Source organism: Protomyctophum bolini, assembly GCF_963924005.1.
Source record: "Protomyctophum bolini genome assembly, chromosome: 7".
Taxonomy (NCBI): Eukaryota; Metazoa; Chordata; class Actinopteri; order Myctophiformes; family Myctophidae; genus Protomyctophum; species Protomyctophum bolini.
Window position 1 is genome coordinate 39042946 of NC_137868.1, and position 17945 is coordinate 39060890.

General features: G+C 43.3%; 1 protein-coding gene across 1 annotated transcript in view; it reads right to left on the minus strand.

Annotated features, from left to right (window-relative positions):
- The window catches only part of chd4b (chromodomain helicase DNA binding protein 4b), a 34977-nt gene that overhangs the window by 111 nt on the left and 16921 nt on the right, over positions 1 to 17945 (minus strand). Inside the window, exons 19-39 of the mRNA XM_080768715.1 lie at positions 17331 to 17504; positions 16879 to 17020; positions 16292 to 16541; positions 15954 to 16078; positions 15254 to 15346; positions 14710 to 14854; positions 14242 to 14411; positions 13570 to 13759; positions 12336 to 12422; positions 9422 to 9513; positions 9087 to 9220; positions 8209 to 8353; positions 7907 to 8063; positions 7627 to 7712; positions 7244 to 7517; positions 6786 to 6842; positions 6039 to 6224; positions 5383 to 5491; positions 4915 to 5047; positions 3704 to 3899; positions 1 to 1613 (exon numbers count right to left, since the gene is read on the minus strand). The exon at positions 1 to 1613 is cut by the window's left edge and continues 111 nt beyond it. Coding sequence (XP_080624841.1) covers positions 1408 to 1613; positions 3704 to 3899; positions 4915 to 5047; positions 5383 to 5491; positions 6039 to 6224; positions 6786 to 6842; positions 7244 to 7517; positions 7627 to 7712; positions 7907 to 8063; positions 8209 to 8353; positions 9087 to 9220; positions 9422 to 9513; positions 12336 to 12422; positions 13570 to 13759; positions 14242 to 14411; positions 14710 to 14854; positions 15254 to 15346; positions 15954 to 16078; positions 16292 to 16541; positions 16879 to 17020; positions 17331 to 17504 — 3151 coding nt within the window. The 3' untranslated portion in view covers positions 1 to 1407. The remainder of the gene's footprint in view (positions 1614 to 3703; positions 3900 to 4914; positions 5048 to 5382; positions 5492 to 6038; positions 6225 to 6785; positions 6843 to 7243; positions 7518 to 7626; positions 7713 to 7906; positions 8064 to 8208; positions 8354 to 9086; positions 9221 to 9421; positions 9514 to 12335; positions 12423 to 13569; positions 13760 to 14241; positions 14412 to 14709; positions 14855 to 15253; positions 15347 to 15953; positions 16079 to 16291; positions 16542 to 16878; positions 17021 to 17330; positions 17505 to 17945) is intronic.

The following is a 17945-nucleotide window of genomic DNA, read 5'->3' on the forward strand; positions in this document are numbered from 1 at the left end:
ATGCAAAACAACGAGACATTAGACTGTAAGAAATTAAATTAACTTAAGATTGCCATCATTCTCAGTGCCGTCCGTGTACCTAAAACTTGTGGAGATAATGTACTGTCCTTTAACTTGAATGAAAATAAAAAGGAAGAGGGGAGGCGGTCTCCCCGAGGAACAGCGTGTTCGCGCCACGTTTGTCCAGAAAACCAATTTAGGAATGTCAAGGTGCTGGCTGGAGGGGGAGGGGTGGGCGGATATCCAATCATAAGGTTGGGTCACCTGAACAGACAGGTAGTGGTGGGCTGGGGTTGAGGGAAGCAGAGAGGAGGGAACTAGTTACTCATCCATACTGATTGACGGTTCGTTTCTTTCTCTCTCTCTCTCTATATATCTCTCTCTCTCTCTCTCGCTCTCTCTCTCTCTCCCCCCTCTCTCTCTCTCTCTCGCTCTCTGGCAAAAAAAAGTCACAGCTCCACATCGGGAGAATTCATTCTGCAGTAGAGATGCACGTCAGTGTGCCCTGGTTCACAGATACTGTACACAAGCGCACACACACACACACACACACAGACACACACACACACACACACACACGCAAACAGCCGTAACTAACCACGCGCATGTGCACGCATACACACAGGGACGCAGGCGAGGACAACAGAGACGAATGATGGACGAAAATTAAACGGTTTAAGATTCAACACGATGATTTCCTATGGTGTGAAGATGAGCACAACGATAAGAGTCCCTTGAATCCATGTTTCGTCATTCAAACAAAAGAAACAAAAAACATGAAAAAAGCGCCGATACGCTCCAAACATGTGGATGCTGCTATCCGTCTTGTCTAGCGACTCTATGATACATTATAGTTACATAGAAACATTTGACCCTGCTGTAGACTTAGGACAGAACAGGCCAGTGGAGCGGCCCGCGGTCCCGTCACAAAGAGACAGTGCTCAGGTTAAGAGAAAGGTTAAACGTGAGAGGAAGATAGATCTGCAGTTCATCTAGTATAGGCCATAGATGTAGAGTACATAGGAAGCGAAGTCCCATCATTCACTCCTATTCTATTCTAGCTCTATGGTTCCAGTCTCTTCAAAAATAAAAGCCCCACAACACAAGTGTTTCTCTGCTGAGTCCATAGATGGGTGGAGGTATGTGTGTGTGTGTGTGTGTGTGTGTGTGTGTGTGTGTGTGTGCGCGTGCGTGCGTGCGTGCGTGCGTGTGTTTGTGTGTGTGTGTGTGTGTGTGTGTGTGTAAGTAGGGAGGTAGTCTGATCTCACTGTTCTGTAGCAGGGTGGCGGAGGTGTGGGAGGATATGGGGGAGGGGGCCTGCTACGCGGCAGTGAAGTGAGGGCTTCCACAGCCAATAGGAAGGTTGTTTAGCCACGGTGCGCACAGTTGCGCACAAGCGGGGATTGGTCAACGCTGCACCTGCATCTGCTGCTGCGAGGCCTGCGACTGGTTCTGCCCAGTGACCTCGGGCCCCCGGCTGGCCAGCCGGCTCAGGATGTTCCTCTCGGACATCTGCAGACGTACGGCGACGGGGGGTATCCTGGCGATGGTCGCCGGGAGGCGCGTGACGTCAGCCTTCATGTCGCTGAGCAGCTCTTCCAGTTGTTTGAGCACTGAGGAAACAGGAGGGCGGCGACAGTTCAGTTCAGCATTTTGTGGATTTTTTTCCCCCTTTTTTCTGCTTTAGTTCAATGAGAAACGTTTGCGTACCTGAAAAAAAAAGTGTTGTATTACAAAAAACTTGAACATATGTTGAAGAGTGACAAAGGTCTGTGACCGCCATGTTGCTTTGATTTTTTGGGAAATTAACAAGCAGTGTAAAATTTGACGGCCAGTTTTGACGTGGCTTTAGTCATGGTCTTTTTAAATAAAATTCCATTTACCGTAGTTTTTGTCATCTGAAATGTTCTAGCATTAGTCTACTTTTAGTTGACTAAATATCCTAAGACTTTAGTCAACTAAATCCAAAGCTGATTTAGTTGACTAAAATGTATTTTGGCGGGCCGTGATGGCATAGTAATACCCGATTTATATGTATACAATTAACACTGTTAAAAAGTTCCAGCAGTGTGCAGGACTCCATTACTCCTCAACATATGCCCGTACTTTGAGATGAGAGATGCCAAAGGATTGCTGCTTCGTGTTATGAAAGCCAAAAGTTCAGCATTGAAGGTGCTATGGAAAATGATCCATTATTGAAGATTGCACTCTTCTTTCATTTTTTTTAATTAAAAATATTATACTGTATATATACAGTATACTGTTCGTATATAACTTATATTTTTATTATTATGTCATATCCACCCAGGATATGACATAAAAGTAGCCTTCTCCAAGCCAGGGCTGATGACGGCTTCATCAACAGCTTGGAGACACTGTTGTATGACAAAATAGAGCTTAACTGGTTAATCAGACTTGTTGATTAATTCGATAAAAATATTATATTTTCTTTTAATGTTCATATATACAAAATAAAAAAAGACTACCCCAAAAATGCACTTTATTCAAAAGAGAAATCAATAGAACAATCGCTAAGAAAATACTACGATCAGTAGTTGCAGCCCTACTCTTTGTTTTGCAGGGGAGCAAACTACCCTGTGCATGAGTGTCTGGCTGGGGGACGAATACATTGTTGCTCCATTTAGATTTGTCCCTACAAAAGTCAGAGAGGTCTATAAAGAAAATCATACGTCAAATTTCACTCACCCAAACATATGTCCATAATCCGTCACTTGTCTACTTTCACCGCACTGGCACGCGCTACACCTCCTATGCACAAATACACTTTTAAGGCTCATTGTATGCTCCCCTTTACGTAGGAAAATAAATACAAACGACCGCTTACTTACGTCCATGCGTCCTTTCCGCTGGCATGGATGTTAAGCAATACACCGACTAGAGGGCAGATCAGAGTCCAACCTTTTCTGACTACAAACATGGTGACTTTGGTCGTAATAATGTACCCGTTAACCTAAGAAAGTGTCAAAAGCTTAGGCTGTGTAGTAGACGTTGTGGTGGTCTGTGTAAATGCACAGCGACATGTTTCACTCGTATCATTTATCAAGGCTTTGTTCCGGCGACAGAAGATGTTGGCGCGGTCTAGCTACCACAATGGCTCTAGTTTAGGCAATCGTGGGAGCTAAAAATGAACGGTTGAACTGCTCCATTTCTTCCGTGCACAAAAACGGATGAAATTAAGGCAGCATACAGCTAGTTTTCAACATTGAGCATAAATGAGCCTTTAGACGTAGTTAAAAACACGTATTCCATAATCTTAATTTTAACGCCCAACTTCTTCAATATAAATGTTCACGTTCCTTAGGAATTAATAACGACGCACTTTCACATTAAATCTAGCATTGTTTGAACTTAATTTAATGGTAAATTTAATTGAATTTGAAATGACAAAAATGGTGAGGAATTGATCTGTTGTCACTGCACGATCAGCCGATTTGATTTAACAACAATGTTGAGTCTCCCCTGTAAAAGAACGGAGGACTAAACCTGACTTGATACGTATGCATTAATCTCATATCTACAAGCCAATTTCAGTGATTGCCTTGAAACTAAATGATAAAGCACTTTGAAGATTCTAAATCTAACCTTTGACCAGAATCACATCAGATCATCCAGTAAAATGCCCGGTTCCACGATGAACCGTTAATTCTCGTGCCGGGTCAGTGTTTCACTCTCATCTACTAACCTTTATGCAGCACTGCATTGGCAGGCTTGTTCCCAGACATGGACTCTTTGCTGAGGTGTTGGTGGGACTCGGCCAGACACTCCACCTCGCTGAAGCGCGTGTTGAGGGCCATGGAGGGGTGAGCGGGGTCCTCGGACATGTTCAGGTACGCCGCTCTGCGCAGCTGTTCCTCGATCACCAAGGCCTGCTCCAATAACTACATACACAGCAGACAAGAAGATAGGAAAGGGTGATAAGAGGAAATGTTAACAGGTTCGTCCTAGGGAATCCAACCGACGGGTTGCAATGAAGTGTGTACACGTCCTGGCGCATCTTCAATGATATCAGGCGAGAGGGCATGTTTTCCCGGCACCCCAGAGCTCCTATTTTGAAGGAATCCCGGGCCTGATTGTGTTAATAAGGCAGGGAGAAATGTGAGGATTAGTGCGATTATGTTGGCCCTTGAGAGAGAAATGATAACAAGAGCTATTCTAGCAAAACAAAATCATCTTCTGACTATTTCTAAAGAAGAAAATTGGCTAAAAAAAGAAAAAAAAACATTTAAATGATAATCCATATATGTATTTATTGTCAAAAGTGTGTAATGTCATATTCCTGTGTGTGTGTGTTAAGGCTGTACCCTAGCCCTGTTTTTAGGACTCAAACTTTGGCTGGAATGTTCGAGCGAACCTTCGAACCATTTGTTTCTAATTCATTTAAAAAATAACCTTGGCGGGGGAGGGGGGGGGGGGCACATAACTTTGGGAAAGTGTCATAGTAGTTTGTTTACAACTGAAACAGACTTCCTGTGCACTAACTTCCTCTTCGAAATAAGAGCCACATGTAATGATTAGTCAACACTAGTTGTTGTAAGTCTACTTAACAGGAAGGACATTAACATCACATTTGAGTTCCTTTTGAATGCCGGTCTGATTTCTCGACATAACTGTCTCAGCTCTGGCGCATCGGTTGTGTGCCCCCTGATTATTAATAACATCTAAACATGTAACATGTAAACACAACATGAACATAGTACTCTTATTATGCATATCGCATTCTCGCAGAGAAGTATTTGAGTAAAAAAAAAAAAAAAAAAGAATGGTTCAAGCCCATTAATTAAGATTTGAGTGCCAACCCTAACGAGCGAAGGTTCGAACCCTGAATGTTCGGGGACAGCCTTAGTGTGTGTGTGTGTGTGTGTGTGTTTGTGAGACATCAGCAGGTCCACCCACCTTAAACCTGCGAGCCAAGAACTTGTTCTTGATTTCCAGGAAGTTCCCTCGACTCATCTCTCCTTTGAAGGGTTCGTTGAGGATGGCATACTTCACGTCGTTCTGCACATCCTGCCAGCGAGCATAACCGTGTCTGAGGGACAATATGGTTAAGGCTCATAACATCATTCAGTGATTCAGTCAATCTCTTACCATCTCTCTACCCATGTCCTGTCTCACTGCACTGAACACACTGAAAGCCCTAAACATTTCTAAAAAGAACATATTTAGGATTTCTGGAACACTCTGCTGGAGCTGTTGCCCCCGCGACCCGACTACGGCTAAGCGGTTGAAGAAGGATGGATGGATTTTCCCCCCAGGCAATTGGCAAATGGGTTTCAAAATCGTGGGATAAAAATGTAAGAAAGGGCGTTTTAAATCCCCTATAAAGAAGAAAGGTCATATAGCTTTGTATATTTAAAAGGATACTGTATGATGCCAGCTAGAAGCCAGTAGTCATGTCTGCGGTGCCAGATTTCAAAGGTCTTCTTAGTCACTGTGGCTGCCCGTTCCTCATTCTGCCACAGCGAATGGAGCTCTGGAACACAAAGGCCACAAAGGTCAGTGAGTGTCACAGAAAATGTGATAACGCAGGAATACAGCTGTGTTGACCAAAACAAAACACAGTTTCTACATTTCATCTCAGGAGTATTTGAAGAAACAGAAACACAGTGTCTCATTTCACCTAGAATGAGCCTTGTGGTTTACAGTGAATAAATGAAATAGCCTGTATCATTTTCATGTCAAAGAGTGAAACCTTAGAATGAAGTAACTCAGGTCAGAAAGAAAAATGCATTATCCACAGTACAAATTACGTTATCTCTCTGTTTCTGGCACAACAGCGCCCCTACTGGTACTCAGTCATATACTGGTGCTCATTAACCAACACAGACACATAGGTGAACACATAGGTGAACACTGACGTTGCTGTTCCTTGGAGTGGTTGCACCACTCAAAAAAAAAAGACTAAAACCTCCACTCAGACGAACACGTTTATATTACAATCTCAATATGAAGAGAGAGAATAATCACTGTGTGGTCTCTCGTATTTACAGTACAGTGTGTGGTGTTGACGGGTAACACACCTGTGAATCCTCCATCAGCTATGTTAAACATGAACCTCTGCTTGGAGGCGGCTTTCTTCTTCTCCTCAGTGATGGTCAGCAGCGCCGCAGCCGTAGCTCCTTCTTTAGCGCTCTCTCCGTTCTGCAGCTTGCCTGACTCCTCACTTTTCACCGCCTCCTTCTCCTTCTCCTTCTCCTCTTTTTGCTCTGAGACGAAAGAACCCCAAAAGGAAAGAGGGTTTCATTCACCAGGTACACAGGATGTGATGTTTAGAATTGCGTTGTGGAACCCTGATGTGGCGAAGATTTTCCAGCGATCCTACGACGAGGATGAAGTAAGGACCCATACCAAATGGGGAAACTGTATCTCTCGTGGCATTTTAGTACGAGCACCCTGTACAAACCCATTTTGAGATTATCCCTGAATATATGCAGTGACATTTAAACTGTAGCAACAGCCCATCATCGGAGACATAGCGTATAAAGTCATTTTCCAGTAATCGTATCATAAAAATGTCCCTTTTCCTTTCTTGGCAAGTGACAGATGTGACAGTTAATGAACGTTTTGATTGCATTAGTTCAAAGCAATGGACTGTAATGGTTACAAAGTTATCTCATCAAATGTGGATAACTCCGTCTCGCCAGATTTCCACTTTTTCTTTTCATGCTTCAACGGGCATCTGGGTTTCCATCCAACATGTGTCCGTCCAATGTGTTTGCATACTGTAAGTGTCTGGAGAGCCAAACACGTTCTCCAGTGTGTCTCACCTTTCTTGTCTTCTGCGGGAGAACTGGTGTCCATCTTGTCATCTTTGTTCTCTTCAGCTGAGATGATGAGATAAACAAACAGTTCGTCAGAATCACTGCACTTGCCGCACGCAATAATTGTACAGGAATCAATGCAGACACACGCCTATCACTCCAAGAGTATACTGTACGAAGAGAACCTTGCATTTAATAGATAAATCTGTTTGAATTATGTAACATGTAAAAACATTTCTAATACGTTTATTTACAACTTTGCCAAAATGTATGTACATTTTTCCATGTTATAAAATGTAAAGTTATTTACTCCTAGGGAAATGTGTTTAAATTACAAATTAGTTAAGTTTTCACTAACAGACTGTATGAAATATGAGTTACTGACCATCATAAACGATAAATCCCCCGACATCACAGATGGACCACAATGACGAGATATTCTCCATAGAGGAAAAACTTCTTACCTTTAGGCTTGGCCTCGTCTGAGTCGGCCTTGACCTCCGACCCTTCCCCTTTGACTTCAGCGGGAGGGTCCTTCTCTGAGGCCTCCGATGAAGACTTCTCCTTGTCGTCTTTGTCCTTGCTACCATCTTCAGACTCGTCCTTCATGTCAGCGTCCGCGTCTCCCGCCTCCTTGTCTTTCTCCTCTTTGCTCGGTGACTCTGCTTTCTCCCGTTTTTTCTCCTCCTTCTTCTCTGGAACCGGGGACTTCTCTGTCTCGTCTGGGATTTCGATGATCTGAATGTGAGGCAACAGAGTTCATAACGGCCAAAGCATCACTCTTTCTCAGTTACACTATAAATAAAAAAAGAAATAAAAAGTTGTACAACAAAGAGATGTTTGTTACCTCTGGATCATCTGACTTGGTAGATTTACTCTCCTCTCCCTCCTCCTTCACGTCCATGTCCTTGTCCTCAGATTTAGACAGATCTTCTGTAAACACACGCACACGGCTCAGTGTGTCATTACGCAATCCTTTTTTGTCATAACTCATAATATAGGCCTACTGCAACTTCATTTTCGTTTTTCAGTCATCTTGATTTTTGTACTATTTCATAAATATTGGTTCACAGAGAAAATGTAGGGTGTGTGTGTGTGTGTGTGTGTGTGTGTGTGTGTGTGTATACCTGGGGCAGGTGTGTTGGGCTGTGTATCAGCTGGGGTTCCAGAAGAGGGGGTTTTTGGATCTTCACCCGCAGCCAGAGCAGCTGCTCTCTTGTTCTCCTCCAGTTCAGCCATCCAGGGCATGGACCACTGTCCATTAACATGCTCAAATTCCTGCACCTGTAACACACACGCACACACACAGGTTGGTGCCTTGCATGGTTTCTATACACACAATTCACCAAAAATAGCCCAATATCATAGCCATAAACACATTTGCATACTGTAACATGGCATATATTCCATCTCTGCCAGCACAGCATACCTTCTTCCGGATGAGCGACATCACCCCGATGCGAGTGAGCACATGTTGCCTTGACAACCCTTCCCTGGGGACGCCGTCTGCGAAGGTCTCCGCTCCGTCCGCCCCCGGCTCACAGAGGTGACGCATGAACAGAGACACGTAGGCCCTGCGACGAGAACGGAGAAGGAACAATATCACACCTCAGTCTGGATCAGCCGTCACCGTTTACCTGTCTCCAGTTGGCCAGAGCGGAGGCTAGAATCAAGTTACCATGAATAGAACAGTGTCGGGTCCCACGAGTCTGAAGCCATTCCATTAAGACAATACTTCATTGTGGCATCGCTGATGGGAGCCTTGGTGTCTTTATCTTAGAAAATAGGCATGCTATTGATGTTTCAAATGCTATTGAGGTTTCAAAACATGATATGGATCTGATTTTGTTACATAGGAGAGCGAGACACCAACTTGGATCAAACCAGGTGCGTCAGTATTGGACTCTGGGTAAAGAAGTTACCTCTACCTGGGAAAGCTGACGACAGGCTCTTAGTTGGGGACTCAACATATTGCTCCAGTTACTATCAGAGGCCTCTTTTCCACCGAGGGTTGAACCAGATTAGAGTGTTTCCACTGAAAATGAATTTGTTCAGAACTGGTTCGGAACTTGGTTCGGAACTGGAACCCAAAATTGTCCCCCGGTTCCGTGAAAACACCAAGGTTCCAAGAATCTAGAACGGAACCAGTTCTAGACTCACATTTGTTTTGGTGGAAAAGGTGCAGAGAATAAAGGAATGTGTCACCAGGCTTCTGTACGGAAGATTCATCTAGAGGCTAATTCTTTACTCATGACAACGGACAAAATAACAAGAAAAGAGTGCGATAGAATCTCTAGAGACACATACTTGAATTCTTTCTCAGACTTCCCTCGAAGGTCCCTGACCAGCCACTGGGTGGTGAAGGCATCCTGGGGGGGCATCCCATAACGCATCACAGCGTTCAGGAAGGCCTTCCTCTGGCGCGCGTTGAAGCCCAGCACCTGACAGGAAATAAAACAAGATGATCATCCATCATATTATAATACTGTATGGAAGACCCGTTTTGAAGACATTTGAAAAAGCAGAAGTGGTTGTGACTACAGAAGGTGAAAAGTTAAAATAGGAATATTATGTTGGATGCAACTTTTCGATTTACGGCAAAATCTCTAAATAAATGAATTCGCAGCAGGTAGGAGACTCACCTCGATGTTCCCACCGACTCTGGCCAACAGAGGAGGCAGAGGTTTGTCTCTGTCGTTCCTTAGCCCCTTGCGGTTGGGCCTGCGTGCGTTGGCTAGCAGAAAGAGAAAGACATGGTTAGCCACATCTGAGGTTCACACCTCAATTAGAGACAAAATAGCCAAATTAAGGCCAAAAAATTGCCTGGGTCGTGGACCAATTTTTATAAAAGTAAATGACTCCTTTTTTCAGTTTCCTACATTTAAAAACAATAGTATTTCATAAATAAATACAAATAAAATCTAATAATAAATAAAAAAGGTTAAGAAGTCTAATTTATCTTTTTGGTCTTGAGCTAAAAAGTTTGGGAACCACTGAATTTGAGAACCAGTAACTTCCAACACATGCACATGCACGCACAAGCACATAGCTCAGCACGTCAGCGATTCAGAACAAACTCATATCACCACCACCAAACCCACCACCACCAAACCCACCACCACCACCAAACCCACCACCACCAGCAACACCACCAACACACACAAACATGCCTATTGAAACCAAAAATATTTTCCATGTCATCGACAAATTCGATATTTGCTCAGTTAAATGTTAAAGACTTATATTACGATTCCTCAGTGAAGATGTTAGACTTACGACAGCTCATCAGGTCTCACTCCTGCTGACGTTGTCTCCTCACTGTCCACACAAACTACATGCTTCTTTCAGGACAATTTACACTGAAAGCGTGGTTTTGTGAACTTAATCGCTTTATTGCAATTATTTATGACAGGCCAATAGAAAAATTAAATAAAATCTGGAAATCAAATTTCTTTACAAAACGCACTGACAAAGGCATATCCAAATGACCATATTTAAAACGAGGCATCTTTAGTGCAAAAATGAATTATAATCGGTACAGAAAATCCTCTGCAAAATGCAATAATAAGAGCTCACTTGAACGAGAACTTCAACATTTTCCTCCCATTTACATTTTGGCCTTCCTCCTGTAACCTGTCTAGGTGGACATTGCTGGACAAGCTGCTCTGAACATTAGCTTAACAAAAGGTACCCGAGTTAAGTCTTATCACTTGCTCTTATGTGGCCCTTGCAGCTGCCACTTCACAACTCTGGCTGTGGGGGTACAGCAGCACTGCTAGTTCACAATTATAGTACCTACCAGGTAGTACATATCATACCCCTGGTGTCCCAGGTCTAAAGTGATCACTGATTAGATGGCTAGAATTTTAAAAACAAAATAGTCTCACGTAGCCAGACTATCTGAGATCTTTGCCTACAGACACGTCTCGTGACCTCTAAATGCAATGGAGGGGCTAGAACTGGGTCGATTAAAAAACAAAACGGCTGTGCAGAACCAATGCAAAGAGTTTACGGTGGTCCTTCATGTTGCGATGGTACATTTTTAAAGCAGCATGTGTACGTTTGTTAGCACAGCTTTTCTCCTCCGTTGAAGCCCCTGCATTGAATTTATTTCCCCAAGACAATCCGTGGATCAAGATCTACACGATCATCTAGCTACGTGTACGTAAGGACTAGACTTAAAATAGCAGTTCTCTGGAGGTACCCAGACAGAGCAGAGTTGAGAATCACAGTTTATCGTTGTCTTTCATTTGATATTAAAAATAAAAGTTCAAAAACAAAACATAAACAGTGGTCAGGCTAGTACTACACAAGGGTTTTCAACAACGAAGACCTGTGGAGAAAAGACCTTCTGTCTTTTCTCCCATTTTCAACTGTTTCATTGCTTTCTTTGCCTTTCTCTTCGCTCTCTTTGCTTTTTCCTTCGCTTTCATTGCCTTTCTCTTCTCTCTCTTTCCCTTTCTCTTTTCTGCTCTGTATAAGCAGAGGGTGCAGGTACAACTCTTTTTCAAGTTGTTGTTGTTGTTGTCGATGAGGATATCATAGCTGTCGTCTGAATCTGATAAGTCTGTAGAAGTAGTTTAAACCATGTCAGTAGTCAGCAATCAGAGCCCAGAGAATAGAGCGCCGAAGTCTGACGTCAATATCGGTACAGGGTGCTAAGTCCACGGGTTCATGTACCTTTTTATTTGCATTGCAATCCCCATAGGGGGATTTTAGATCGCCTCATATAAGAAATTTGTTTGAAAAATAAACAAGTCATCCCGGTCGTTTCACTCATATGGATATGAAGAATCAACTGACTGATAGAAAACGCTAATGTTACTGCTGCCGAATTAGTTCGATTTTCCCTAGAAACAGACTGTATATGAGTGACTGGCTGTCGTAAACGATACAGAGACACCTCCAACAATATCGCTGAGACAGCTTGTTTATTTTTGGACCACAATGCTTATATTAGACGATTTTAAGATGACCCCATGTTATTCTCCATAGAGAAAAACTTCTGTGAAACAGGGGATGAGCCAGTGACGTCAGGACTTCGGCGCTCTATAGAAGTTATGTGTTGATATACTAAATGTATCTGGTGCATGCCTGCCTCAACAATGGGTATCCGTTTTCACTACTTGTTGCTATAGAAAGTATACTCTTTACACAATCTTCACATTTTTGCCTAAACTACTAAACTATGCAGCTGTACATGGTTCTGCATATACAGTACACTATGCAAAAGTCAGTTCTGAAGTGACCAATTATGAACAATCTGCATTCACATGTAGACGCATTCCCTGATTCCCCACTACATTAATCAGAACCACAATCATGTGATTCTCAACAGCGCTGCTCAGCTCCCAAGGATTTATCTCAAATCAGCATTAAAGAAAGCAACTTCTAGCAATTCCATCTAAACAGCCCATACACACTGCGTCAGCAAGCACACAAATCCTGTTTTGCAGGCACACACATGTGTTATTATTACTGTACGTGTGAAGACAGCAAAGTTTTAGAATAGCATACACACACACACACACACACACACACACGTTAGTCTCTTACCTTCAGCCCGCTCATCAAAGTCCTCGTCTCCCTCCTCCGAAGCCACAGAGTAATCCGACTGGTTGTCTGACTGATCCTCTTGCCAATCTGACGAGAGGTGTGGATAGAGAGATGATTTAGTACACAATACAACACGGCAAGTAGGATGAGAAAAATGAGCTGGTTCAGGACAAAACTAGAGTAGATATTCAGACAGACAGACAGAATAACAGTTATATCATAATAACAGTACTACTTGCCTTTGTGTAAACATACAGACATGCAATCATACATGGCCAATAAACCACCTGAGTCCAATCTTTGTTAAAACATTTGACAATGCAACTCCTCACCTAACTTACAGACAGAAGGGGGCGCTTTTGCTACATAACAAAATCTAAGAGGCGTCACAGAACACTCATCCTACACCACGGGGAACATAAAGCCATGCAGGGAAGTTAAAGCAACGGCCAGAAATAAAGGAGAACCCCGCTTTCATGAGACTTCTCTCACTCGACTGAGGCGTGGCCTTTACAGCACCATGCCAACGCCAGCATTTCACCCAGTAACATTACAACTGCACTGCAACGGACGCACTGAGGTTATGCCATGTTCATAATGTATTTTTGCTGGTCGCCCGTGAATGACAGCCGCCAAAACGGCTACGTACTCGTAATAGAATAGTACCATTACGTTAAAATTAACATACAGTAATTGTGCCACTCCAGATATACCGTCTAAGACAATTTCTCTACAAGCGTCAGCCATACCATTGTCAACCCTAACCAGATATAAGGATAATTTATGATGAAGCAATGAAAGCACTGAGCTGTTAAAAAAATAATAACAGAGCATTTTAACATGCATCCGTGTGAAAGATCTTGTACAGGGAACAATGAGTAAAGGCATAACTATTAACTACACTGCATTTTTTTGTATTTACACATTTAGAAGAAGGTACTCGGGTACAAATTGACCCCCCACAGTACAATCACACACACACACGAGCTTCATTCCAGCACAGACCATCAGCAGGCATGTAGTAGTAGCAGTGGTTCTCAAAGTGGGGTCCAGTGGACCCTCTGGGTTCCTTGGAGAGGGCGTTCCAAATGGGGCCCATACCGGTCGGTAACTCTGAGAGTGTACACAAATGTACACTCTTGTACACTCTCAGAGTTATGGGGAGGGGGGAGAACCACTGACGTGGGGCACAAAGGTTAAGTGTATGTCGGTGATGAGCGTTTGTTTTCCGTACCCCGTCTGATACCACGGTCCTCCTGGGAGCCGTCGTTGTAGTTGACCGGCTTTCGGGTTCTCTTGCCCTTGCCCAGGTTGCGGGCGAGGTCCTCCTGCTGCTGCTCGTAGTGATGCCGCAGCAGCTTCTCCCAGTAGTCTGGGTCCACACTCTCCTCCTGCTTGATCACCTCCCGCTGCACCTCCTCCTCCTGGACACACACACACACACAAACGTGGAGAATGTCTCATTAGAAATGCAGCGCATACCCAGGAAACCTGGGTGTACATTTGAAAAAATGCACTTTTCAACTTGGATGTAGATGAGTCTGCTTAAATGACCATATAATGGTGGCCTGGAATGTTTAGCTTATTGACTATGCCTCGCCATATACTTTACTGCTGGCCATTGCTACAAAGCATACCATGGGTTTGTTTGGTCTCCAAGGAAGCCAATGTGTTTTAATGCACTTTAAAGCATGAATTGATTTGAGAAGTCTAACAGAAAATAGTTCCTGGAGAATCTCTGGTTTGATTTGCCAACAAAATTCATTGAATGACTTGAGGCAAATATTCCAAGATGAAATGCATTTCAATGACATTGGATACAATTGTAAACAAATACACAAATAAATATGAAGCAATTAATGGCATGTACTGTACAGTACACACACACACACACACACACACTCACCTCCTCCTCCTCGTCCTTGACCACATATTGTGCAACTTTGAAGGAACTGAGGTACTCGTTCATGCTCTGTATCTCGGTGTCGTCGGGGGCTTCGGACTGATTTCTGTCCAGAAGACGGTCGACGGCCTTGTCATCATAGTGAATCACCTGGCTGTCATCCTCCTTGTCTCCTGGCAGACAGACAGACAGACAGACATGTGAATACAAACATTATAAACCCCTCAGGCAGGAACCAGCTGGCTGTTTCTGAGTTTTCTTAAAAGTAATTTCCATCAAAAATGTTTTTCTTCGTTTTATGTAAAGAAACTTCTAGAATAAAGTTTACTATAATTGAAAATAAATGTTCTCTTTTATATGAAACCTGGTTGCATGCGTTTTCTTTGGAAAACCGACAGAAAACGCTGCTAAACCTCCAAAAAACGCATCCAGTGTGCAACCACCTTTACTGTTGATAATAAGTGGACTCACCCATGAGTCCCAGCTCATCCTTGAAGAGTTCTTCTGTGCCAAACTTGAGGATGTCGTCCAGCTCCTGTTTGGACATGGAGCCGGTCTTAGAGCCCAGACCAGGTCTGACCACCAGGTGGGTCAGCATCATCTTCTTCTTAGCAACCTACGGGAGGAGAGGGACCGTTTGTACCACAGATAATCCTTCAGTAATGTGTCTTTTACAAACAAAAAATAATCAAAAGGATTTCCATTTCATTACATATGCACATTTGTATCATTGCTAAAGCCTTAGAAGACGAGTAGTATTTATTGTCCCAAAGAGGGAGTTTTGATCCATCAAGGAACATAAAGTTAAAACCCTATACACCAGCAGCCTGCCAGAGCTCTATGTCCACTCCTTCTTCCCCTCTGCACCAAATCTCTCACAATGTGACTCAAATGAGCTTATAGATCCGTTATTTCCGCAGAATGTTCACTCCAGGACTAGGGACTAGGGCTTATGTGGAATTAAGCAACTCAACATGGAAGAGAGTAAAAAGCTCTTTCAGTCAGTTTCACTCACCTGGGTGATCCTCTCCTCCACAGAGGACTTGGTGACAAAGCGATAGATCATCACCTTCTTGTTCTGTCCGATACGGTGGGCCCTGCTGAATGCCTAAGAGAGAGACAGAGAAACTTTATCAGCATGTAACTGTGTCACATGTTGGCTGTCGGCTGGTGGTGACATGTGCACATTCTGACATAACTGGACAGTGGCATCAAGTCTACATGATTATCTCAAATGAACAGTGTACAACGACACAAGCATATATATGCTATACAGTGATGTAAATAGGTTTCCAATGTAATGAGTCCCACTTCAACAATGTGTTTATATTCATGTAGAAAACAGAATAAGAAATGATTATAACTAAAGCTAGAAAAATTAACTAGAATAAGTACAGTAGTACAGTAGTGCACCCCGTGGATGCAGAGGTCGTTGTTTTATTGCGTCCCTTAACTATAAACTGCGTTTTGGGATGCAAAATGCACCCTATTTTAATCTCTGGCTATACCTTACCAGTAAGCTGTACTCCGTTTCTTCACAGCCACTTGGTACAAGATTGTAAGTCCCATTAATGTATTAAGCCTCAGTGAGGAAACATCCGTCATACATCTCTACCTGTCATTTCTTAAATGACAGGTGTCTAAAACTGGGAGACGTGTGTCCCTCAGCCTAGATGCAAACCGTTGCCTCGTCTCGATTCTGCCTGGCTGTGTACCTGGATGTCATTGTGAGGGTTCCAGTCAGAGTCATAGATGACCACAGTGTCAGCGGTTGCCAGGTTGATGCCCAGACCGCCGGCTCTGGTGGAGAGGAGGAAGGCGAACTGAGGAGCTCCAGGGGCTGTGTGTTGGGCAGGGGAGAGTACACAGGGGAGAGAAAGAAATAATGCTTTACTTCACAATTAAAGTGGAGAGAGGAGGCAACCCGGGTCATAACGTATCAAAGTTATCCGTGAGATTTCACCCATTGCAAAAAATATAAAAGAAGTCAAGAGGAACTTTTAATTATATCTCTTGGTTTATTTTGACAACTTCCTTCCATCACGTCTATTACCGTTAAAGCGGTCGATGGCCTCCTGCCTCATGGCTCCGGTCACTCCTCCGTCAATCCTCTCATACTTGTATCCCTCGTTCTCCAGGAAGTCCTCCAGCAGGTCCAACATCTTTGTCATCTGGGAGAACACCAGCACCCTGTGTCCTCCATCCTTCAGCTTCCTCATCATCTTCTGAAGCAGCGTCAGCTTCCCCGACGCCTTGGTCAGAGCACCGCCCTCGTACATGCCGTTGGGGATTTTTGGTGCCTCCTGCAGGCGGGAAACAGAGTTTGTGCGGTATTCAACACGAGTACAAAAATACATTTTAAACTCAGCAAATGTAAGCAAGTCTAGTTAGTTAAACTTAAAGCCATTTTGGACTGAGGCCGAAGTATATCATCAACGTGCCCCCAACATTTTATGAAATTTCAGGCAGAGCGGGGAGGAAAAACATTGCTCCCCAAAAATCCTGTAATTTTCTTGTTACTGTGAGATATGATAGTTACCAAAGGATCGCCAAATTACTCATATCAACAATAAAGAACGTCCATAAGATATTATAGCTATTATGGCTGTGTGATGATGGCCGTGGGAACGTGTCTCGTACCAGTGCAGCTCCAGGAAAGAGGTAGGGGTGATTGCAACACTTCTTGAGGTCCATCACCACGTTGAGAAGAGACACCTGGTTTCCTCCCCCACGGGTGTTCAAGGCCTCAAAGTTACGTGTCAAGATGAACTTGTAATATTTCCTGTTACAAAAAGGAAAGAAATGTTAAAATAAAACGATAATTCAAATTCATAATCACTTTAGAATGGACAATTTACTTTTCAACCTTTTTTAACCAAATGGGCATACTTCCGTCTTCATTTCTGACTTCAACATGCCTCTCGTATAAAATATTAACACTTCTAGAGAGACTTTAGCATAATCATCGCAAGGTAATGATGCCTCCCGGTTTTTGTATGGAACGGAAGGGGGGGGGGGCTTTCAGAATAAAAGCTGCCATATCTGCCTGGCACCCCGAGCTCCTATTTTGAAAGAAATCCTCATGAACTCACTTCTGCATGGGGCTGAGCTCCACTCGGACGATGAGCTCAGTCTTGGAGGGCATGTGTTTGAAGACGTCGGCCTTCAGTCTCCTCAGCATGTGGGGTCCCAGCATGTCGTGGAGCTTCTTGATCTGGTCCTCTTTAGCGATGTCTGCAAACTCCTCCAGGAAACCCTCAAGGTTGCTGCAGACAGAGAGAGAGGGGAATAATGAATGCTAGGGAACTGGATTCCATTTTTAAAATGACCGTTGCAGCCACTCGTAGGACGACAATGTCTGGTGTTCGAGAGGTCATGGACAAACGTGTGCTTGTTTAAAAATGTTGCTTAATCGTGTTAAATTGAATGTTGAGTTTATTTGTGTAGCATACTGTATAGGAAAATAGCTCATTTCATAGCACATCTTAAGTCTAGCATTTAAGTCTACCCACTCTCATGCCAGTTGAAACACAGTTGAATTTTCGTTTATTTGCATTTGTCCAGCTGTCAGATTTATCAACACCATTATTCTGCATCATTCTTCTTACGCTGGGATTGCGCTGGTATCTATGTTCCATTGATAAATATAAATACATTATGTACACTAAATAATAGGTCTTTTCTACTTATAGTTCCATTATTTCATT